At 39.4% G+C, this 25618-nt stretch overlaps 1 protein-coding gene across 1 annotated transcript in view; it reads right to left on the minus strand.

Moving 5' to 3' along the window:
• The window catches only part of clybl (citrate lyase beta like), a 54148-nt gene extending 31692 nt beyond the window's left edge, over positions 1–22456 (minus strand). Inside the window, exon 1 of the mRNA XM_026377249.1 lies at positions 22399–22456. Coding sequence (XP_026233034.1) covers positions 22399–22442 — 44 coding nt within the window. The 5' untranslated portion in view covers positions 22443–22456. The remainder of the gene's footprint in view (positions 1–22398) is intronic.
• Positions 22457–25618: the final 3162 nt, after the last annotated feature.

The following is a 25618-nucleotide window of genomic DNA, read 5'->3' on the forward strand; positions in this document are numbered from 1 at the left end:
ACAAAACACCTTACTCATCCTCCCATTTGTGTCTCCTCCCCCTTTCTGGTCTAATTAGTTTGGATTTTATGCTTTAATCTACACAATGAGGATGAAGTCATGGCGGTTATCTTCAGCAGCATGTCTGTCTACCTGTAATCCTTCTCAAAGACCCCGGCTTTCTCCCAGCTCACAAATCGGCACACAATGCCTTTATGCAAGGCCTTTGCCGTAATGCCCAGAGACGACAGCAGACTTTTTTTCTTGTCTTTTCTTCATCCCTCATCCCTCCACATAAAACAAGTTAAATCCCACTCGTCCTTAGAAGAACAGAGATGTCTTTATCTAGGTCTCAGGACAGTAAAAAGTTAGAATGTAAAGGAAGTAAGAGCTACCACTTGCAAGTGCTGCATGTTAGTTTGGGGACTGGCAGCTGTCACTTTAGCTTTCCCTCTCACAGACAACTCAATAAATCCCTTCAAGTTAGTCTTGATGATTATGTTTATATAGATTAGGAAAATTAATTTGAAACAGCTAAAAGAATAATAAAATTCAACAATAAATGTGCGTAGAACAATGCACTTTAGATGACACTTACAAAAAAAAAAATCAATGGATTTATCATTAAAACTTAATTGAGAGGGGAACTTAAAAAGGTCAAACAAGTCGCTCCATTCGAGGAGGGCATAAGGGGGTTAGCTTTTAACTTAGCATTTTTATTGACTCTGGCAAAACAAAATGAGCGGGCTCTGTAGGATTGTGCACTCTGCATTGGCTATTCAGGCCTTCAGAGCCCCATTGTAGTACTTTGAAGAGAATGAAAGGAAACCCCACTGGTGGAAATGCAGTGGAACAGCCCCACAACAGGCCACAACTGTTCCCTTATGCATGAAAGGCAGGGACATAAAAGACAAGATGGACTTCTGAGGTAGGGCCAAAAACAAAGGCAACAAAAGTGCTGATCACGAGGGGATGACACGACTCGTCTCGGCAGAAGGAGCAGGGAGAAAAGGGGCAGAGGACAATAGCACTCCCAGCCAAATGACATGTTGAAGAATTGAAAAATCCACACAAGAAGTGTCTTCTCAATTCACTAAACCCACAAGAGCTGGGTGACTGTCGGCTGGACCCTGGTCAGCCTAAGGGGGGTGGACTATAACAACCCACAGCTTTTCTTTCTCCAACTTTCTTTACCAAATCTTTCCCTGTTTTGGCCAACAACTTGGCAAGGGCAGAGACAGACTGGGGTGATGGCTTTAGTCTACGAACACCAAACCCAAACCAAACCTAATCAAAGCGTGGTGGGTTCCGCTCCCGCAGCTTCCGTTTTGATCTGCTGGCTGTCTGTGTGTCTGATCTGTTTCTGTTTGTGCCCTAAACACAATTACGCTACTGCGTAACCTCCATGGAAACAGTCATATGAACAAAAACATGTTTGGTCTCATTCAAAAAGCATCCTTGTTTTTAGTGACACACTGTAATGGGCACTTAGAATTTAGGCCAATGTTTCAAAAGTTACACTATATAACGTTTCGTTAATAAGAACGCTTCCTGCCAGTTTGGCTTTTTGGCTGAGAACAACTGGGTGTTTTTGATTTCCCAAAAATAGGCGATAAACACACATAAACAAGAGTGTGTGTGTGTGTGTGTGTGTGTGTGTGTGTGTGTGTGTGTGTGTGTGTGTGTGTGTGTGTGTGTTACCGTAAATGGATGGCTAGGCTTACTATATACCTGAACCCAGTAGAGGAATGCATGTGGAAAAAATGAAAAATTAAGAAATCAGCTTAATTTAGCTACTATTAATATATGATTGTGTTCACACAAATACATGTACAGTATTAATGGTATGCATTGCACAGGAAGAAAGATTTTCTCGAGAATAAATAAAGTAAGGGCTGGGACTACATGTTAAGTCAAAGGCTGAATAGTGCACTCCACAGGTGAAGGCCCTCCTCCACGATAGCCTAAGGCTTATCCCACAGTTCTTCACACATACCCACGGGCCCTTTCACTGGCCATCACCCTGTCTGATTAATGGATCGATGTGGTAATTGATTACTGAAGAGGAGGTGGGAATAAGGACATAGGTCAAACGTCAATAATGTCCCCCTGACAAAAGGTGGAAGACATAAAATGTATCAGTGATAGCCTGCAGCCAGACCTCTACCCATCAAAGCCATGGCAGGACTAACATAAAGGCCCCATCCCATTCTCCAGCCAGCCCTGTCCTCCCTCCCCAGCGCTCCTTTTCTCTTGGTAATGTTGTCTGTTAAAGTGACAGGAACCATTCTGAGAGCTGCTTGTCAGCTCACCTTCATAAAACAAGCCGTAAAACAGCAAATAACAGGCTTATACGGCTTCATTATGCTGGTTATGCAGGATCACTGCCCAGGGCTGAGGGGTGAGGGGGGTTGTGCTGGTAGCCGAGAGGCGGGGAGAATGTTGGTAGGACAGCCCGGTTCTCGTAAAGGTTTGTTGTCCCAACGGCTGTCACCATGTCCATGTTTGCTCAGGATAGAGGACCACTTGACCTCCTTCGGTCACATATTCCCCAAAATCCCACAAAGCAAATAAAGAGGCATGACTGACTTCAGAGATGTTATGACAGCTCAGTCAAATGAGACTTTAACTTTAGTATCCTGGTAAACACTTCATCCTAATGAATTTGAATCTACTCCCCTTTACACTTAACACAAGACGCTAAAGAATCTGAGCCCCCTAACAAATATCAGCCATAATAAAGCACAAACCATAGTAGTGTATCTGAACTGTTAAAGACTGGAGATGAGGAGAACAGGGCCAGATGGAGCATGCATCTGCGACAGTAAACCTTTGGCCGTGGCAGGGCCGGATGCGAGAGAGATTCTCATTTATTTCATGCAAATATCTTTGGGCCATTTCACAACCTGACAGTGGGGTCTGCGGGGTGGTCATTATCTCAGGTTGTCTCTTCAAAACATTTCCCCTGTTTTTCAGAGTCAACCATAGGTGCTTGGCAAAATAGTCGGCAGCATTGTAAGCAGCATTATCAAATGTGTGTTCTTGTGTGCTTACAAGTGTTGCACAAATAAGGCAAGTCTCTATTCTGCTTCTCTATTCTAAAAGCGTTTAAGTTGTTTTCAAAGAACAAAACTTTACATAAATATGTTAGATATTGTATGTGTGTGTAATCATTATGACAAGGGCTCTTAAGTTTTCAGGGCTTCAACAAGACTTATAAATAGGTTGCTGATAGTAGCAAGTCAAACATGCAGCAAAAATCTTGCACAACATCTGGTAGGCAAGCTTACACTATGCGTCTTTATATGCTTATCTGTTATGTGCCCAGTCTCAGTCATGTTGAGATCAGTCACTTATCTCTTTAGCAAGGCTGTAAGGCAGCGGTACAAGCGCCATCACTGTGATCATTGTATAGTTAATTGTCACCTCCATCAACATTAGCACTCTCTAACATGCTTACCAGAGAGGGAAAAGGGGGGAGCTGACTGCACGCTCTATTCTGAGGCTGACACTTGTTCTCCGAGGGGCGGTTTTCGGTGTCAGGATTACAGTGCACGGGAGAAAAGAGGCGGAGGAGAGGTGGGGAGCTTTCCCCACAATTCATGTCACTGGGTCTGTCAGCAATGGCAGCACAGGGAGTAAGAGAAGAAGAGAGACGGGGAGCCAGGGAGGACTGATTGGTGTTTACTTTTAAGCCGTCTCTCATCCAATGGCAAAGCTAAGGAACCAGCATGCACTGGGACCATCTTCCCTTGGCACTCCATCATGGGATAACTAACCAACCCACCACCTATTATGGCCGTTTGATACATACTGACCATAAAATAATGTGACCTAACACAGGTCACATGACCAAATATGTTTAATTGAATAGAAGTCCCACAACTTAAATAAAAGGGGAAAAAAGGATTGGAAGATTTCACTGCAAAAACAGTCACACACACACACACACACACACGTCTATTACAAGTAGCCTTGGCATATAGCCAGAAGGCTTCAAACATGTCGCCACCAAACCATATGGATACACACATCCGAGCCTAATCTAACAAACACTGCAGCACACATGCACATATTCTGGCCTGCACACAAACACACATATCCGGACTGTAAAACAGCATTGCCATCTTGAGCCCCCTGGATCACTGGGGCCATCTGACACTGTGGAGCCTGAATGCATTAAGACTGGCAAGGTGGCTGCACTTTCCATCACAGCACAGTTACATAACCCATATGAATGCATTACCAGTATTAGTTCTGCAGGTGAGAACACTTTTCACTGCTCACAAATGACACAATCTCTAATTTACATAATAGATAATGTTGCTGCAGGATGCCAAACCAATATTAAGTTAATTACTGACTGACATGGGAGAGCACTGGGAAGAAAACTGACTGGAAAGAGGAGGTCAAGAATAATGAATGGGTGTTGAGAGAGAATACAGAACTGATTAAGTTTGAAGAGAAAGTCTGAGAAAGAGGGCAAACAAGAAATGGACTGGCGTGGTTACATGTGCAAGCGAAAAATTAGTCTCATACATCATAACATCCACTACATAGGACAATCTGGGCTTGGGTGTGCCTGGATATAGATATGACTAGGACAGTAGATCAGACAGCAGATCAGACTATTTGGATATTTGGCCTAGGATGTGATATTTACTGCGTCTGGTCTGTTACCCCCACCATTCCACCCACCCAGGCCCAGACACAAACACACCCCTCGGACTTCAGAAAAAAGTCTGACAGATGGGTGTACTGGAAAGATCCACTCAGGAGACCAAAACATACTAAGGCACTGTCTGTCTGACGTTTGGATTTGGAGGGGAAACTACAACCAGAGAAAAACAGGACAGAGAAAAAAGGGACATCTGTGGCGTTTGTCTTATTTCCTCTCTTGTGGGACATGATGTGTCATGAGTGAGCACAGAGACTTTTGGATCATATTCCATTTAATTAATGAACACCCCCCACCACCACCACCACAACTTACAACATCCACACCCCTGCTCAAAGCTCTTCATCTCTTCCCTGTAAGTTGCCTGTGCCCCCAAGTGGTTGAAAATGATAAGTGCATCAGTTTTACAACAGTAATGGTTTTAAAACTTAAGAAGCAACTGAGCAAATAAAATTTAAGGACACTCATTTGCTGTAATATGTCCTTTTAAGTAAATGTTGACAACCAACAAGAGGGAGAGACTATGAAAGAGGAAGCTGGTACATCGCTAGATCTTACATATGTAAATAACCCGAACCTTCGACACATTAAAGGGGCAGCTTGTCCAGAAATAATTTACCAAGGGGATTAATAAAGTATCAATTAATATTATAACTATAAGAAATAACTCAAGTACACTTAAAACATTGCAAGTTGCACTGGATATTTCAAAAAGAAAATTGAGAGAACGTTGATATTTTTTTTAAGGTGAAGTGCTCAAGAGCTGTTCAATCAGGGCCGTGCCTCTGCACATTATGAGGGGCTCTTGATCAGTGTCAAATTTAGTGAGTTACACGATGGCAGGATGCTACAAACTTTTCTTCTCTTTCGTGGTTTTGTTTTGTTATTTGTTTGTAATAAATACCACACAGACTTTTACTAACATATTGCTACACCTTTTCCTAATTTTAATTGAAGAAAAACAAATATAGTTAACCCACATTTTGGTTTGTCATCACTGCACAGTAGGACTTTTTATAGAGGAATTTTGAATAATAAAGCTGAAGCTCCCTATAGTGTTGTAATGAGAGAAGCTTCATTCTTTTAACCAACAGGGATGCCTTTTGCCCCCAACTTCTGCCCAGCCACAAGCCTTTAATTAAGACTGGCTTAGGCCCGATTGATCCTGACACACCAGGAAGTTTCTTGAAAATCTGACTGCCAAAAAGATGGAAGTATTATATAGGCCACAACCCCCATAGCAGCCCATGCCCCCTCCCCACACCACACACAAAAAGCTTAAAGCCCTTCTAGTCAGGATCTTGCATGGCTGAGGTATGCCTTCATATTCTGCATTAACCCTTACGAGATCAGGCTGGTCACTTCAGAAATTATTAGTTTTTTTTGTTTGTATTTTGCAATTACCACACACATAAAAAATAACTTTATACTGTATGTCTGGTATGACCCTGTAAAGTCAAATACACTGGGGAAAAAAAAATACAGTAAAACATCTCCACAACAACAGGTCTACACGCCACCACATCATTAAAACAACAGCACACTTCCCGTAGCAAAAGCAGTGATGCAAATAGGAAGCTGGGATTGTCAGAGCTCTGTGTGCCGCGGGTGTAGTGCACCACATGGAGAGAATTCTTGTACCAGCTTTCACCGCAACACAACCACTGATGAGTCAGAGAGCTCCATTAAAGTGCATGAGCTTCACCAATACTGTCTTTGTATTGTGGTGTTCTAGTATTCCACTGGATCTGAACGGCTTGACAATGTGAATGTTAGAAATATAGTATTTAAAATGAACATGTGTGACAAGACTTATTCTTTAAGCAGCAGACAAAACATTTCCAGGAAATCCTATAACAATGCTATACAACAAATACACCTTTGACTACCCACCATTTCTGTCAAGGACTGATTTTTGTAAAGTGGCAGAAAATTTGAGCTCTAAGTCAACTCAGTTGTGTGAGGCTCCATATAACAATCTGAAGGGCTTGGACATACCCAAAGGGAGGAGGGAGGTGTTGCAGTTGAGAAGAGAGGAGTTTGCAGTTACAGACTCTGATCTGCTGGAGGGGGAATGCAACCAACCAGTGAAGCTGTTATCTCTATCTTAAGTATGTGCACAATAAAGGCAACGCCATCTGCATGAGGCTTTGAACAGTTATTAAGTAAATAATACATTTGCAAATTACCCAAATCATGCAGTGCTGGAGTAAAGAACTTGGTGAGATAACATGTGTTGGTCTATTCACATCAACAAAGGACATGTTTTTCCTGGGTAAACAAAAACCTGATTGCCAACGATATTACTGCATCTATGACTATAGAAATACAGTAAACAAACAAACAAACAAAAAACAAAAAACTATGCAATTAGTCCTTTAGGCCTTCTTTATTACTAAAAAGGCATTGATTCAGGTCCTGATACAAACTACAAGACTATGGTGTTAAATGGGGATCATATATTTTAAAAGAAAAAATAGTTAAAATTTGAAACTGAAAGCAAGTTAGAAATCTTAAAACCTGAAACTTGAACAAACAACAAGTACAACAACAACAATACTACTACTACTACTACTACTACTACTACTACTACTACTACTACTACTACTACTACTACTACTACTACGAACAACAACAACAACAATAATAATAATAATAATAATAATAATAGCAAATGATGGAAAGTGTCTTTCAGTTCTAATAAGCAAGTTATTTTTTACAAATTTTTTAAATAAATAATTTTATTCTTTTATTTTCATAATATTTTTTTCACATTCAGTTTTATTTTTTTTAGTTTCAGATCTTAGTTTTTCAACTTCATCTCTTCCCCACTCCACCAGGTCAAGGTACAGATGTCATTTCTTTCAGTTTCAGACTTGTGGCACTCTTCTGGAGCAGAGGGCAGGATTAACAGGCATGAGCGTGCTCTCCTGAGATAATGCAGCTAGACCCTGCTGCCTTCTGGAAAAGTGGGAACTTTAGGACTCAGGATTTCTTACACCATATATTTAAAAAATAAAGTGGACAAATTTGACACCAGGGAGAATGTTAAAATTGCTAGGTATTGTCAGAGGTGACATCAATCACAGCTGAAGGCCAATCAATGGAACATGTCACAGCTTGGTGTTTAAATTTCCCACTTCACCCTATGCCTGTGAACACAGCATTAATTATGTACTGGTAAATCACTGTATTGTCTTACCCATCAGGATGACTGGTGTACAGGTAAGAAATGTTAGCTGACCTGTTTTCTTGTTTAAGCTTGGTAACCTCTGTAACATACAAATAAAACTGAAGATCCTTCTGATTCTTTTGTTTCCTTTATTGCTTTAATTTGTGTTTTTTCAGCTCTGGTAAACTGAAGATTTTATCCTGATATTTGTCTATGTTACTAACATTACCAAACAGACTTACAATAAATAACTGTCTGTTTCAAAGATCAGCAAATATTTCTTACCTTACACCTGTCTCTAGACATTTTGATGCCCTAGCTAGCAACTTCTTGTCTGTGTCATCCCATCAACGCCATCTTTCTAATAGCATCTTCACTTCCTGCTAATCTGTTATATAATATCGTGCTTGTTAAATATATAGAAAACAACCTAATTATTATATATAATATATATATCGCTACCATCATCTGTGCAGGGGTATCTTTGATGTCTTAACATCACATTGATGTCATTACCTTCTGCCTGATCATGTTTATTATTCAGTATTTATTTTAATTCTATTTTTCTCCCATTATAGATGTTACATTGCAAAGTTTAAGTAGTAGTGATTAAGATCATTATTTAAAAAAAAAATAATAATAACATTGGTACTTGAATGAATGAACATTGGTATGATTAACAGAGCAGTCGCTTTAGTTCAACACCATATTGAGGCATGTTGCAGTTTGCAACAGCCATCATCATTTCTACTAGATAATTTGTTTTTCCATAGCTTTCCAAACAGAACAGTTAATTTCAATGCACTACTGTTTGATTGTTCTAGACGAAGACTGACGACTGTTGGTCTAATCATGAACTGAGGCCGTCGCATTGGCTGTAATGGCTGACGTAGCATACCTAATGACAGTCTGTTAGTACATGAAACATTCAGAAACATAAACACAGATTGAGCCAAAATGTGGAAAGTGATGGGGAAAGAGCAGGACCCTGCCTTGGCCTATACTGGCTTATTAAAGGTGTGGTAAGGGTGGGGGTAGGCAATAATCAGTGCCCCTTCCTTCCTTTTGTGGGAGGATCATGGAAACTAAACTTAGTGGCACATTTTCACCTTGTTTGGCCACAAATCATTCCAGGACCACTTTGCAATCATGTATTAAAGTACGTCAATATTTTTTTGTGTATTATCAAGTGTAGAAAGCTCAACAACAAACTAAATTATTGTAGACACTGCAACAACCTCATACAAGTAAGTCCCCTAAGAATACAAAACGCTAAGCCCACGTTCAAACAATGTCTGGTCACAGGTATTCGCTGCTGCTGTGAAATTACTTGACACAATATTGCTTTTCTAAAATAAAGGAAGTAAACCTAACCACTAACGCAACAAGTAACCCTTACCACTCTTATGACTTGTAAAGTTCAACACTTTCACCTTGTTGAATACTATTGTTGTGAAGGAGACAAAGGTTGATGCAATTAGTTTCATCCCAGTCAGATAATGAGATAAAAGTGGCTAGAAAAGACAGACAGATACGTCAGGTTAGGTTGACACTGTTAGCAGCAACACATGCTAATACATTACTGCAGCAAGAGTGAGATAAGAGAAAATGTTTACGGAAACTCAAGAGACAGTGTTACTGAAGAAAAGTTCACGAAGGACACAGCCCAAGGCTCATAGATGAAGATTATTTTGAAAAGGTGAGTAAATACCTGAAGCAGTATCATCCTTTAGAGCTACTACTTAAGAGTAAATGGGAAGCTTCAAGCTTGACAGAAATAGTCATTTAATTTATGTTGAGATATGTATAGATATTGACTGACAAATGTTGTGATATAATTTTTTTTCATATTGCCCAGCCCTGATAATGTGCGGATATACCTGTAAAGAACACCAGTTCTAGACTGACTAAAAGACTGACTGCGAAGAAATCAGGAATGTAGACCAGAAGGTTACGGAGGCCATCCACATCAGATGACAACAACTATTCTAAATCTAAGTCCAAGTAAAATTATAAAAATACAGGACCCCTGACGGATGACTGCATAACAATGTACTTATAGGAAAATATGCCAACTAACCAAGCCAGCTGTATAGTTATTTTTCTTTAATGATGCAAAACAAAAATAAATAAAAGACCTTGTAAAATCAAACAGTAATAGAACTACCGCAATTCCTACTGATATAGAGCCGAGAAACCAACCTGTGAATGACAAGTGCATGTAAAATGAACATTAGCTGAAAGAGATTAACTCAACTAATGTCCACAAGGCACTGTGCTCACCTGAGGACTGGAACTGACATTATATGTTGGGGTCAAAAATCAGAAGTAAAGTCAAACTGGTGCAGTGCTGAAATGCAGATAGCAATGGCAGGCATCAGGTGGAGGAAGTCATTAAGGTATTTTCCATTTGGAGTTAGTAAAAAGGTTTCCTGAACACACTGCAGAATGGGTGTTGCCATGTTGTTGGTGGAAATGTCTGCTGATTGACACAGGTTGTAAGAGTTGACATGCTGCAGCCTCTTTCGACTAGCGCGTAGCCTGATGATGAAGTGTTGAAAAGCTAATGGAATATTTCTATTAATCCACACAAAAATATGGTCATTTTGTAAACTGGCTGCTGGCTTTGTCCTTCTGTAAGAGGTCCTGTAGTAAAGCTGGACTTCAAAAGAGCCTCATCACTGTCACATTTTCTCAGGAGAGAACATAGTAATGAAAACCGGATGCACAGGCTTACACTAGGTAAGGCTAACACAAGGAGAGGAGTGAAGAAATGCTTTGAATGTAGCCTTGTAAAGGGAAGAGCTCCTGTATAGGCCTCCTGACCTTCCCATTCCACTTCCTTCCCGAGAAGTAAAGGAATGCTATGTCAGGTTTTATAAATTAGTGGGGCCATACATTTTAGCTTTCCATCAGTAGTTGAATCAATTAATTTTAAAGGGACATAAAAGATCTTCTCGTGAAATGTTTTTCAGTGACCACACTTTAGCAACTGTGAAAAAAAGGAAATTAAATCAAAATTAATACCAACACAGTTTTTTCTTCAACAAACTAAAGTAGAATTAATTAGTTGACTGACAAATTAAATCCTATAACTGTCTAATTGTATTAGATTTAGAATTGTATTGTTTCAGTAATTTTCTGGCAAAAACAAATGCAAGATTACAATTATACATTTGGACTGCTGGACAAAAGAGCCTTGAGTAAGCACTGGCAAAGGGGATGACTGCTGTTGTTTGAGCCTTTAAGCTTCATGAACTTGAACTTTAAACTTGAGTCTAAGGTACCGCAAAGCAAAGCATTCATTTGTATTACCACAAGTAAGGCAACTGACTTTACTTAGAAACTCCACATTGGAATTAAATCAAATTTTGGTTTCTATTTACATATAACACACAGTGAAAGTAAAATACCAAGAGAAAACACACAAAAGCACATAAAAGCATTTTTGATTCTGGCAGTTGATACTTTCCCTCCATGTCTACTTGTACATCTCTCCGTTCTCTCCTTGGTCTTTGCTATGGCTACTTGAACCTAACACAAGGTCTGTACTTCGACTGTGGCTTCATCCTGTATTTTCCAATTATCACCTTTTAAAGGCCAGCTGGGTGCATTCCAAACCATCAGGAGGCAATTCCATTTGCATTGCTCTGAGACAAAGTCATGTCCATGTACTTTCATGCATAAAGTTCATTACAGCAATCTAAAAAAGACACTATAGCTACAGCTAAAAGTCACAACTATAGAATACCTGGCAGATAAAGTGTATCAAACTAGGACAAGGATGTTTCCCTCACGTTCATGAATCTCTTCTGATTTAAACTATTTAGAGAAACATAGAACTTTAGAGATTTCCCCAGTTTTAAAGGTAACAAGTTTGCTTTATAGACCAAGTGAGTTGCTTAAACTCTCTCTGAAATGACCATTGTGTTTGTGTTTGTGCTTGTCTATGTCCTTGTGTGTGTATATGTAGTGTTAAGAGGCGGGGGTGTGAGGGGTAACTGTTCCAGTTGCTTTGCACATTAATAAACGCTGCCTCCTCTAACTGCCTTTAGGCTTTCTTTCTTAATGCTCTCAGACTGCATATAACAGCATTTAGCTGTGAATTAATTTTCATGTTTAGACATACCCTGCTGAGGTGTGATGCCGGTGGTGCATAATCAAAATCTGCAACACTGCATATGAGTAGACTGGCCTTGTGGGTATTTTCATAGTAAAGATCTGTAGCTGGGTGGGGGAAATTAAAAGCAGAAAGAGGGGTCAAGGGCCAACAGACACAACAGAAGTCAGTGACAGGACATTTAACACAAAAGAATAAAAATCGGTTGTGTTATAGAAGGACACAGAGCAGAAGATACCTTTTCAGTATGGTGTGCAGCTGTGAGTGTGGTAATGTGCATGTCTCTGGCCATGGGACAAGACACGCATCCACAGCCACAGCTCAAACACCAGCAGCCCTTAACATGGTGTGTCTAATGCTCCTATTTAGTGTTTGGGGTGCAGCGGCGCGTGGCCTGAGGTTTTTGGGAGGGGAGCGTGGATAGCACCTAACCTGACAGCTGTGCCCCAAACTGAAGACAAAAGCCTGAGGAAGTACCGCATCATCGAAGATGGGACTAAAAGGCATGGCAATTTGCTTGTGGTTTGGCCTATACTGCTGTCTGATTCGGCGTATAGTCCACTTTTCATGCTCTAATAGCAAGTGCTACTCATAACGTGAGCTTAAGCTAAGAGAACAGCTTTAAACAAATTTCACTACAAAGAACTAGTAGGTGTTACACTTAGATCAAAAATTCAAAAGAACACAGTAAAATCTAATTCTAGGCCAAAAGTTGGGAAGAATTCGAAATGAATCCTACAAGATTTTAGCACCAAGGACCAGTTTTCACAAACGCCTTATTACCATACACAGAGGTGCCTTAATTCATGAGGCAAGATACATAATAATTGCTTGTTTGTTGCCACATCAACAGTTAGGTGATAATTAGGTCTAAGCGAGAATTTAAACGCTTTCAAATGGTTTGTTTGATCTCAACACATGTTCCCAGATGGATGTATCCTGCATTAATTATTATTGCAAATTAAAAGGCCAATCGAGCCTTTGCAAAACTGGTTAAACTACATGGTAACTGGAAGGTGCAGCTACATATAAATCTGCATGTGAGCCATAAGTTAAATTCTACAAAATCATGTGGATGTGGAGAAAGTTTCTTGTGCGTTTTCATGACTAAGGTGGATCTTTAGTTGGAATTGTTGTGTTTGTGCTGGAGAACAGCGAGGCTGATAAAACATTAGGAAATGTGAACTGTGGATCCCTCACATAAGGGTGGTGCAGCCATTCCTGACACCCATATCAATGACTAACCCTGTTATAAAATGGAAAACTAAATATTTAGAATTACTTAACAGCAAAATAGGAAAACTATCCATCTCTGGCATAATGGAACTTCCTTTATTTTGCCCCTGTGGCCCCACATACACACACACAGACAGACGTCAGGGGTTTGAAATGGCTCAAAAATATCTACTGGTTTAAATTAGACCATCAAACAGCCAGCTGCCGATTCGTTTCCTGTGTGTGTGTGTGTGTGTGTGTGTGTGTGTGTGTGTGTGTAGTGGTGAGTTGAAGCACTGAGCAGGTTTCTGACTTCCCATGGGTGCAGCAGAGCGAGTGCAACAGTGTCAGTTCAAAATACAATAATATGGGTAACACAATTGAGAACCACAAACAAGCGTTTTATGTAACCTGCTAACTGTAAAATAAACCTTAAATCATTCACTCCACCCTACGCCCCACCCAATAGTAATTTATGTATAATTAATAAGTAATAATTAATAAGTCCAGTTGCCATGATTCAACTTTACCTGATGACGTTTTTACAATATATTTGCATTTTATAAAGTCAGCAAACAGCCTTAAATGTATCCAGAAAACTTAAATAATCAAGTATTCAAATTAAAAAAGAGCTCTTCCACAGAAAAATGTAGACAGTCTCCAAATCCATGCTGAACCCCCTGATTTTTGAGCCATGATTTGGTTCAGAGCTCTATCCTAAGCTTCTAATGTTCATTCATGGTTCACGCTGTCATGTCTGAAACTGGTGTGGCACTGCACTGGACAACATTATACATTATTATTACATTATTATTATATTATATTATTCAAGTGCATGAATATCCACGTCTTTTACTCACGTCACCATGCAGTGATACGGAAGAAAAATTGTGTACATTCTTCAGGGAGTGTTTCAGTGTACACACAGTCAATTTTAAGTTACTGCGTCACAATGTTATGTAGTTGCCAAGAGTCTGGCATGATGTGAAAGGGCAAACCCTCCTTAGTGAGAGTGGCTGTGTCCTTCAGTATAGTCAGACAGTTGAGTAACAAACCGTCTTGCAGTAAACTGATGCAGCAGAGCCGCAGTGTTGTAGCCATTTTGGCACAGAGATATGGGTCACTCTAGGCTGTCCTCTCACTCACCCCAGCACCAGAGCCCAAACCCTGATTAGATTAGCCAGCCTGCCAGCAGCTCAGTGGTGGTAAAACACAAACACCACTGATTACGTTAAAGTCGGATTCCCACACACTTTAGCTTGGATCCCCTTGTACAGGGTCACAAATGGGTTAGTGTGATGACTGTGTCGTCATTCTCAACTACTATGTAAACTACATTGTTTATCTTCGCCAAGTTTGTCTCCTGAAAATTACGTTTCGATGCAACTAAGCTGCCACCACAACTACATTTTTATGGTGAATGTTATATCTATGTTGCAACGTACGCAACATATTTTGAATGAATGAAACGCTTCATTTATTAATCGAAATTGAGTCACAAGAAGGTGGTTGGGGTGGATGTCTATCCTGTGTGAGGTTGAGTTTAGGCAATAAAAGTCCTTTGGTTAGGCTTAGAGAAAGACTTATATTCCACATAACGTCATCGCAGTGGAGGTTTAGTTGTATAGAAATGTAGTTTTTAGGATACAGTGTTGATCTTAATGCACATCATGGATACAGATAGATAGAAAACAAACAACTATCCAGTGATAAGAGCTGATGTCATCCAAGATGCATGCTACAACTTTCAATGCACAATGAAAGGGACAATGATACAGCTGGCTTCCTGGAATCCTCCATTTTTAAAAAGCGTCTGCTCAGCTAATTTATTTAAAACATTTCCTTCCAGTGACTAATTTTTTGTGGTAGTCAGTGAATGCAGTGCCTCGGCCAGTGCTACTCTGTTAAATCACCACTAGAAATGGGATTAGGCAGGTTGGAATGCCAGGGTAATCACTCATTCAGCAGCAGCCAGAAGAAAAGGCCTCCTTAAGGAGAACGGGTGGGTTTTATATAGCTGAGCGCTTTGATTACTGCTTCGTCTTAAAACCGCATCCGATGAGTAAAGACATGCACTGGTCCTCCCCCACATTTACTGGGTGAGTCGCCCTCCTGGGTTCCTGTAAATAAGTGATGTCACAGCGCTTAATGATGCCCAGACTCGACTCAGCAAGGTCCTGAAAACAACACACTGCCAGCCTCATCACTACTGTGAGCATGCTGCATAACCGTCATGTCAACAAAGAATTAGTTTTGCACATTTTTTCCTATTTCTCTGTGGGATTACAGATGATGCAGCTGAAGTACAGAGTAGGGAAGGTGGTAAAATGCATCCTTGAATGGGGGAGAAAAGATTGTCATCGACTGGTCTATCACTAATAAATATGTTGAGATGAAGAGCACACAAAAAAATACAGAAAGAAAGACACTTTTTCTAGTTTTCTCCTGCTCTCCCCGATGCAGACTGGTAGTGACAGTTGTTTCCAGTTGCTACGTATAAAGGGCCCATCATAAAGCCCAGCTAGAGGAAACAGGATAAGCGCTTGAGCCAAGGCAGTAAAAAGCTCTCTGGGAACTTGAAAGCCACACAAATGAAGTCTGCGTCTGCCATCTGGAAACAATAAACAAACAAAACCCAGCAGCCAAACAAACACCACGAAAGGCAGAAGGAGAGAGAGAAGGGAGAGAGAGAGAGAGAGAAATGGAGGCAGGGATGTGAATGAGTGATAGCAAGGGGATGTGTCAATGTTAAAAATGTGTGCAGCATGCATCATTAGCAGACAGTGATAGGAAAACAGAGCGAGAGACAACTCTTTGGATAAAATCTGCTTTGATGCTGGAGAGATGGCCCTGCTGTTTGAATGTGTGTGGTACCACTGAAACCTGGTTCTAATGAAGTGTAGTGCTAACAGTAGGCTGCCTGTCTGCAACTTGTGCCAGTGATGTGATGAAGTTATACAGCAGTTCCAAATATGGTAAAATAGCAAACACAACTGGCCAACTCATCTCTGCATGCTCATATAGAGCAGAAAATGTATTTCTCAATATTTTAAGGATTTTACAGTTAATTAATAAATGTCCAATATGGGCTGGTCAATAGGAGACGTTTTCTTACTGTACAAAAGCTCCAAAGCACTGAGTCAGTGGTGAAGTACAATGGCAAGCACAAGATTGATTATATGATGAAACTATGATGATATTATAGCAATTTCACATTAGGGTTAACGACCCAAACTGACACAAATTATAACACTTTCCAGTTTCCATAGATGTAAATCAGCAATATCAAAAATAATCTCTTACATAAACACACAAAAGGTCCACAGGGCCTTTTCCCTTATGGACAATTCTGTATTATATTATATTACATTAGTGCAGTTTTTTTCCCCCCTCTTTTAAGGGGGGCACCAATTTACCACAGTCCCATTTGTGACTATAATTAGATCCATTGAGGGTACCATTTCATGCATTGATAATCAAGTAAGAACTGACTTATCTGACTGAGAAAACTGACTTATCATTAGGCATGTAATAAAGTCAAGCCAGCTCACAGTTTATTTTCTGTTAGGTTAATTTCAGATCAAGCAACACAATATAATGATATTGCATACTAGCTTATTTTACAGGTGACAAGAGGTCAAAAAAAAATTTTTCTGGGCAGCACAATTTTATAATGCAGACGCAGCTGTTAATATTCCACACCAAGTTTTCCAGATAGTTACTCAGCAAGAGTATGCAGCTAATGAGAAAAATTCATAAGATGGAGCTTCAGCTAGTGCTATAACAAACATCACAAGCTGCTCTCAAAGACCTCATCACAAGGCACGCTGTCAACACTGACACCGAGGGGTTAAACTATGAACTGCAGCCACGTGTCCGCAGCATGCATCCATGTAGTATTTTAAATAGTCCCATATCTAGGTGTACATATGCTTAAAACAAACATGTTGAGGTAGAATGGCAAAGGGAACAATACACATGCGCATACAAACACCACACACACAGCCCCCCTGCTGCGCCTGGTTAACAAACACTCTGCTATAAAAGCAGGCCTCTTACTCATTAGGATGCTGTGTATCAGACAGGAAATGCTGGGTAAATTACACCTCATCGCCCTGGAACTAGCCGACCATCACCATGGCAATAAGCCAACCTCAGTGCCGTGAGAAGACCAAAACACCATGGTGGCAGAAAAAGAAAAAAAAAAAAGAGTGCAGGACAAGATACCGTTTATACTAATGGCTGACAGAAATGATCAAATGATGTCAGTGATGCAAATGTACTCCCACAAGTTTCAGAGGTGTAAACGGAACCTAAATCTGCATCTATTTAATAGCTTAAAGAACCCCTTTGGCCTTTTAACATAGGAGCTGACTGCAAACCTGGAAGCAATATCCTGTGCACGTGCACACACACACACACAGACACGCACACTGACTGCTGTCAATTAACACTACAAAGCCCATCATACCCTTTATTTTTTAGAAATTGTTAGTTACTCCAACAGGAAATGCTCTAATGCAGTTCAATAAATGGGTCAACACAAGGCACTACTTCATGGCAATCAACAGAATATTGGGTGGTCTCCATGTAAGTAAGTAGTATAGACAACCATACAGCAGAAACCTACAGTCTGACCAAAATAAGAACAAAACAAAAGAAATGCAATAGATACCCATTTGGTCAAAATGCTGTTTAAAAGGTTCTAACAAAAATACTGATCAAATTTCTTGACACCCTGCACCAGTCTTGAAAGGATAATTTCATCACAGCACTTAAGTTCGCTCACATCTGTAAAAAGGAAAAACACAAGTTTCCCACTTATGTTATCATTAAAAACAGAGATTATTTCCCCAGCTTCTCATTCAATTTGACCACCACGCTCAAACTCTAAACCACATAAACCACCCGTTAGCCAAGTCCACCCCACGTTTCTAGAACAAAATTCTTTTGTTGCATTGTTCACACATTCCTCCCAGGCTGTGTTTATACAGATGCGATTCCTTGTGCACTCTGGGGTCCTAAGAAGTCCTATTCTGAAGCTGAAGATGGGCTGTTGATCAAAGGCTTCAATGCTAGAACAGAGAAACTTGTTTGGTTGCTTTTTTCTTCTATGGGGGTGCACGGTTAACATCCATCTGTTGGCCGTATGGATCCACCTTGGCCAGAATTAGGACAAGTGTAGACCTCACTGGTCTGCCACCCCACACTGCTCCCTCAACCACGTTTACTCAGCTGGTCTTCATGCCAGTCACTAGAGTTTTGTTTTCACACAGCAACATGTGTTAACTTCATGCTCTGAAACAGATTTCAAAGGCAAGATTAGCTGGGTCAACAACAAGGAATAGAGCAATTTATTGATTCACTGACTCAAAAAGGAGTAAAGTCCAGAAGAAGTAGACCTTGACAGGAACTTGTAAATACATTCACAGGCAATGATGTTGTGAAGCAGGTTTAGTTTATTTGAACCCAGTAATTTTAATGGGGTTCAACTAAATCAAATATTTGGATAGTGTTGTTTGATTCAGCTTGACAATTCAATAATGTCCTGTTTAACTATGGGACTGGATGTCTCAGTGTAAAATAAAAAGAGGAAGACAGGCTTCTAAATGTGGATTTAAAAACATTGGTAGCATGAGACAATAGCCAAGAATCTGTGTATTACACATGAATTGAATTTAAATGTTTCAACACAGGCATAAAGTGTAGCATTTGAGGTTACTCGGTCTACCTGCTTGCACCCCCATAGCTGCAGAATTTGGTGACACAGTCCCGGCGGTTGTTTTCTTCTTTGATTGGATTATGGCCACACACCTCAAGCTCGGCTTCCACCACCAATCAATGAGGAAATGAGGTGTCAACACACTGGTGTTTATTCAACACTCATTTATTTTTCTACCGGAAGCCTAAGCCAGTTTGACCACAGAAGACAACAGATGAGGAAGGGATTTTCTTTTGGCATTTACATGTACACTTATTACTAATGACATTACAAACAAGGGTTTTGTGGTTTAAAAGTGATAATTTATGCAAATAATTTGGTCATTTTTATTTAACTTTATATTTTAATAATTCCTTTTATTTCTTTAAATGCATTTAATGTGAAATCTGATATCATAGGACTGTTGTAAATGGAAATTAGACAATTTACTGGGAAATAACTGATGCATTTATAATGACACTATGTACTAATATTAAAAGTAGAATATTACGTTTGTATTAAAATTTTGTCTCATTTCGGTTCTAATGACTTTTACAACTGAGAAGAGGGTGCTTTTAAACTTCAGGCTGTGCATCCATATGACCAAGCTAAAAAAACTAATAATGGGAAGACATCAGGAAGTCTGTAATGTTTCCAGTCAGCATGAAGTGCCATCAAAATAAAATTCTGCACAGTAGCTGCTGCCTTAAAACAACTGGGGCAATTGAAAATTCCCCTCCCAAATTATGCCAAATGCCACATTATAAACATTCTAGCTTGACTGCCAAGTGTCTGTACTGCTTTATGCTCCTTGTCTTAATTGAAAACGTTATAGGGGTGCATTACACTGGGGGTTTTTATAAGCTGTGCTATAAAGCCCTAGCAGGACCTGTAAGAGGAAACTGCCCATTAACTTATAAGGTCCAGGCCTTGGCTCTCTTAATTGACAACCTCTAGGCTACTTTCATCACTTGTCGACTTCATAGCGGCAGTCAATGCTTCCTCCAGGATGCTGTTGCATCTTTGACACAAGGGTGTTTGTGACAAAGAGCAGTCTGCCGCCAATGCCAGGGCGAGGGCTCTAGGCTGTCCATAAAACAAGCACACACATTCCTCTCCTCTCCAGCCATCTAAGAGGGCTGCATTTAACCATGTAGGTACTGCTGCATAGAAACACCAGGCAAAATTAATTAAAACCCCACTATGATAGTACAGTGTGGACATTCGTGTGCTATATTCAACTCTATATATCACATATCATCAAAACCTTTTCAAATATCCAAATATTTCACTTAATAAATTTAATACAAAAGAAATTTAATGCAAAAAAATTAAGCCACCTTGAGTTAAAATATAGAATTAGGGAGAATTAAAAAATATTTTATTTCCAATCTGTTAAGGATACAGATGTTTGTGTGTTTGTGTCTTTTTCTGTTTTGTGCATAAAAAGAAACATACACACAAAGCAGACTGGCGTGACAGTCACTTCTAATTTGGCAGGATCATCAGCTTTGTGCCTCTGGAAATTCATGTGCCTTGAATTAGAGCCACATGTCACAATGTTGTTGACCAATGCAGACACATTACTAGAATATTAAATCAGCTTAAGTTCTTTATGACTGAAGTTCAGCCTGTCTGAAGTTTCTCATTAATCCTGCTCTGAGACTTTGACAATTTACAAAAGCTGGAAGAGCAAACTGCTCAATTCAGATGTTATAGTCAATTATTTGGAGTTGATGGTTTGTGTTTGTTAGTGACATGCATCTGTCTCTGCTGAGAACACTGTTGGAAACCTTAACGACCAAGCATTAGCAAATTTAACTGAAATTTGAGCCGAATGCTTACAATAACAATAACATCTTCCAGTTTGGCATGAACAGAAGCTGCTCCAAAAATGTTCAACCAATCTTCTCAACTCCCAACTCAGCTGTGTCTCTACTGTTGTACTCCTCTATGTTTAATTTTATTGGACTGTGAGATGCCAACACTGGCTGATGACAACATGTACATTGTCTGTAGTAGTACTAAATGGTGGAGATAGATTGTTTTTCATCAAATCTGTGGTCTATATTTTTTGGGCAGGAAATTCAATGACGCACTGCAACTACTGAACTGAAATGAACCAGGAAGTCCCCAAAACCATCAATAATATTTACCATATTTACTTTGAGGCCAGCTTTTTTAGAACACTATTTCACAAAGGCCCTGGGAGTTCATAAGCTAAATACCACATTTAATACTCAGTGCAGCTCTCTGCAGCTCCACTAGACATGCCTCCAACATTTCATGAGTTTGAAACCCTATTTTTTTAACCTTAAAATTTGAGTGTGTGGTTAATGACACATTTTTATCTGGTGTAACAAATAAAATTTATTTGTTACTGCTTTACCCAGACTTTGATGTTAAATGAAATTTATTTGGGAGACATCATCATGTATTGTGAACATAGGCTTAGAATCATGGTAATTTGCTTAAATTAAGTTTTAAAATAATGTCCAAATAGGAAAAATATACAAGTTGCAATTTTTATAATATTTAACCATGTCATCACACTAAAAGATCTCAAGATAACACTTATAATGGGTCTATGTTTAACTTAATTGATTTATTTATAGCTTTGGCTCATAAATGTAAGCAAAACCAGTAACCCTTATTGACAGACCTAACAATTGGACAGTTAAATACTTAATGTTTGGACCAAGCCCTAGGTTTCAAGTATTACTGTAATAATCTGAAAAACAAATAGATGGATAGAAATGACTAGCATCCTTGTGATTTTGTCCAGTAAATAGTGCTACAAAACATTTGCTCCGATCAAGACCTCTGCCTGTATTGGATTTTTTTTATTGTATTTTATAGTTGTGTCATGCATGTACAAATCCCCAGCTTAAACAACACCAATTTACAAAGACAGCCAGAACCTGCCTTTTGTGTAATTTACAATACAACAACTACACAAACAAAACATCTGGTCTTCTTTTGAAAGCTTTAGATGCTTTGGGTTGTTGTTATAGTGACTTAACACATGGTTCAGAACCATAGGAACTCTCTAATTGTGGCTTCGACACATTTAAACCATTTTCCATCAGCTTGTTTAGTAACTGGGTTTTACATATATTCATTTTACATCCTAATTTCTCCCTAAACACACAGAATATTGTTATTGGTATTAGACAGCACTGTAGGCCACTACAATGACTTCTCCTTACAAACAGAAGATATGACAACATAACCACAGCAACACAAAGCTAAGACAGAGTTTGTCTGAGCACATTTCCTGTGTTTATACAGTCGCAACAAACAACAGCAACAACATTTAGTCAAACACGACGACGATAACAAACATACTGACAAAACTGTTGTAACTGTTTTAGCTAACTTCGCCTCAAACAAATGAGAATTGACCGACGGGGGCCACCGTGATTTGCTTATCAAGCAATAGAATAGCGCAGGTAGGTTTTACTATGTGGTTTTATTGACCAATGTCATGACACTTTCAGAAAAATGAGATTTAAAAACAGAAAACGACTTACTGTGGGAGCAGCCGATTCACAGCTCTGGTTATGTGTGCCGCCATGATGCCCTCAGTGACGCGCTAAAACGGCAAGCAGTGATTGGCTGCACAAGTAGCTCCGGCTTTCCGCTCATGCCCTGTGATTGGCCACAGCGTGGAGAAGGGGCGGGCTCTAGGACACTAGTAGCACATGGGTAAGTAAACAGATCCTCAGCGAAGGGATGGTTCTGCTGTGGAGAGGGGAAGGATGGCAGAGGATGAAACCCTTTGTAGAGGGCAATTAACCAAACATTTATATAAAAAATAAAGCTTATTTAAGCGATCATTCAAAAAGAGCAACAAAAAAGACCTAAAAGAAAATGATCAGCTGGTAAACATGAATTAATTTGTGATATTGTGTGTTGCTGCTTGTCATTACTCAAACTATGCTAGAGAATTTTGTGTCCCAGACGGTCTCTGTCTACAATGGCTATGGTATCCTACTACTGAGGTAAAAGTGACAGAGACAGGCTGAAGCTTGCAACGGAGTGAAACAGTGGATGAATTAAGAGAAAGAGATCTGAGCACAAGGCACATCGCCCCAGGAGCTCTCTCTCTCTCAGCAGTGGTGAATTACTACTACTACCATCAGCCAGGTCCAAGTATGGTGCACAAATGACACGCAATATTTGCCATGATTAAGTCAGCAGGGGATTTGCTCCAAATGTCAGCGTTCAGAGGATAGCCATTGGGCTGTTACTGTACTATGAAAGTTTTAAAACCCAATGTTTTTGGCATGCCTATGGCAGACTCTGAGTAAAATGATTAACATGTATTTGTCTTGCTAAGGTAGAACATCCTGTTTGTTCACTAATGATAACTAATCAAAAGAAAGTAGTTTTTTTATCTGCTGTCTTTGACACAAACCACAGTTTATCCAAATTTGCATAGATCAGAACATGTACATACACGACCCAGTGATTTTATTTATATAAGAGAAGGCAAATGGGTCACTGGTTAAATTTACAGGGTTGCATATCTTTAACAAGATGGAAAAACATGATAATCAGAAACAAATCAACACTATTTTTTTCCCCGTTCTTTAGTCTTGGCTGTTCATATTTAATTCCTGATAACTGGCCTCTAAAAACTGTTGCATCTGAGCTATCTGAGAAGGAAGATGTATCCTGTACACAGAGTTAAATGTGGATGCTGCTTCACTTTCAAAAGATAAGTGATGCGTAGTATTCTTAGTAGATGTGTTTTCCTCTCACCCAAAGGCCAATAACACATGAAACACATTTTGTTTGCCACATTACAGAAACACGAGCACTCTTCTTTGCTATTCCTCTGTTACATCAATGAACAGGTAGGAAAACCTGGACCTTTTTTCAATTTACAGCATATATATAAATTATCCTCCCAAACAAAAGGGTTATATGTGCACATCTATTCCTACATGAAATAAAAATGGAGTGGAGGTTGGAAAATTCCATCCATGGGTTACTTGGAAACTACTTCTTTCCCTCCTCCTTTCGTTCATCAAACACAATTGTTGTCTACTAATCCAGTTTTGATAGCATTTGGCACACTTTCTTGGATCACAGCAAGATGCTCAACTTCCATTCTGGTCTCCCCTAGGAACCTCTGAGCCCAAGAAAGCAGCCGACACCAGGTCGCGCCAAAGCAGGGGGGTTCTCTGTGTCCTCATAAAGCACAGAAAATTATTTTTTGATTCAAGTCAACCCTTGCCACATGCACACAGACACACGCGCACACATACAAACGAGCATCAGTCTGTTATTTGATACCATATATATGCTGAATATGTGTGTATTCTTGTCAATCTGTTATTTTATTAAATGTTGCAATCACCTAATGACCCCCCTGCAAGACAATGGAATATAAAGTATTTTGTCAAAGGCAAATACTGCTTGCTTATGTCCCCCCTCTGTACTCCCTGATCCAAATGGACAATGCATCACTAGGCCTTGATGCCTCAGAAGTCTGGGTTCATTAAAATCTTGAACGAGTGCCAAAGCTGTAGTCATAGATAAAAGGAATATGAAAGGATAACGAAATTTATGGATGGCAAGTCACCACCTCACCCTGGCATTTATAATAAACAAATGGTTTCTGTTTCCAATTTAAATTTCTCATTATACTGTGACTTTTGGAAAATGTGTTTTGATTTACCAACATTTTATCTGAAAAACTGTATAATTGATTAGATTTACATGGCTCTGATTTTAATGCTGATCGCCTGCCTTCCCAACAGCCCCCACCCCCAGCCCAACACTCACCAAAAAAGAATGATCTGAACAGCTCCTGAGGCACATTAACATCATATAAAACAAACCTACATATCAAACATTGTTTTCTGATAATATAATTGGCTTTAACCAGCATAGAATCCAATTCATCCCTTTGAAAGAAACTTCTGTAAGAGCACCAAAAAAAAAAAAAAAAAATGGTGAGATAGACTTCACAGCCCAAGTGAGATGGACATCAATACAGTGTGCCAGCTATGGCTATATTAACCCATGGCTAAATCCCATCACACAAATGTCAGTGTATCCGTTATGAAACCATGACATTTAGATCCAAGGTCTCCATTGTGGTTTTAGAGGGAGCTGGTGTTTGTCCATTCTTTGCATCCATCAAACTCACACACATCCTCAGAGCCAACTGTACTCTAAACATAGAAAGGTTAAAGATCATAAGGGTTTATGTATCTATTTATTGCATAATACATAATGTGGTGTATATATATTTTTTTCACACCACATTTATTTTCTTTATTAAATATTATTATACAGCAGATGGCATTTAAATTGTTTTTATTTCTTTTATGTGCTACAGTACATAAAGTTTAAAATTTGGGTTGATTTATGTTTATTTTATGACAGTAACAGTGAATATTTAGATTTTCTTTCCAACTATTGGCTTTTTTTTTATGAGAATATTTTAAATCTATTACCAATAAAATAGTTACATATACTGTAACTAATAGCTACCTTAACAATTTCTCAGATTACTGTATGTAGATATTGTAAAATTTATTAAAAGCATATTATCTTTATCACCTACTCAGCAGCTTTTAGTACAGTAATGCTGAGGCCCTGTAACATTTGACTAACACCTTACTTACCCTGTTCAACCTCCCCAAACATCACCGCCATGCCTGCAACGCACAAGGACAGGCCCAATCTGACACATCAAGACCACTCATGAGTCATGTGTAATGAGGACCAAACCCC

This window comes from Anabas testudineus, chromosome 21, assembly GCF_900324465.2.
Source record: "Anabas testudineus chromosome 21, fAnaTes1.2, whole genome shotgun sequence".
NCBI lineage: Eukaryota > Metazoa > Chordata > Actinopteri > Anabantiformes > Anabantidae > Anabas > Anabas testudineus.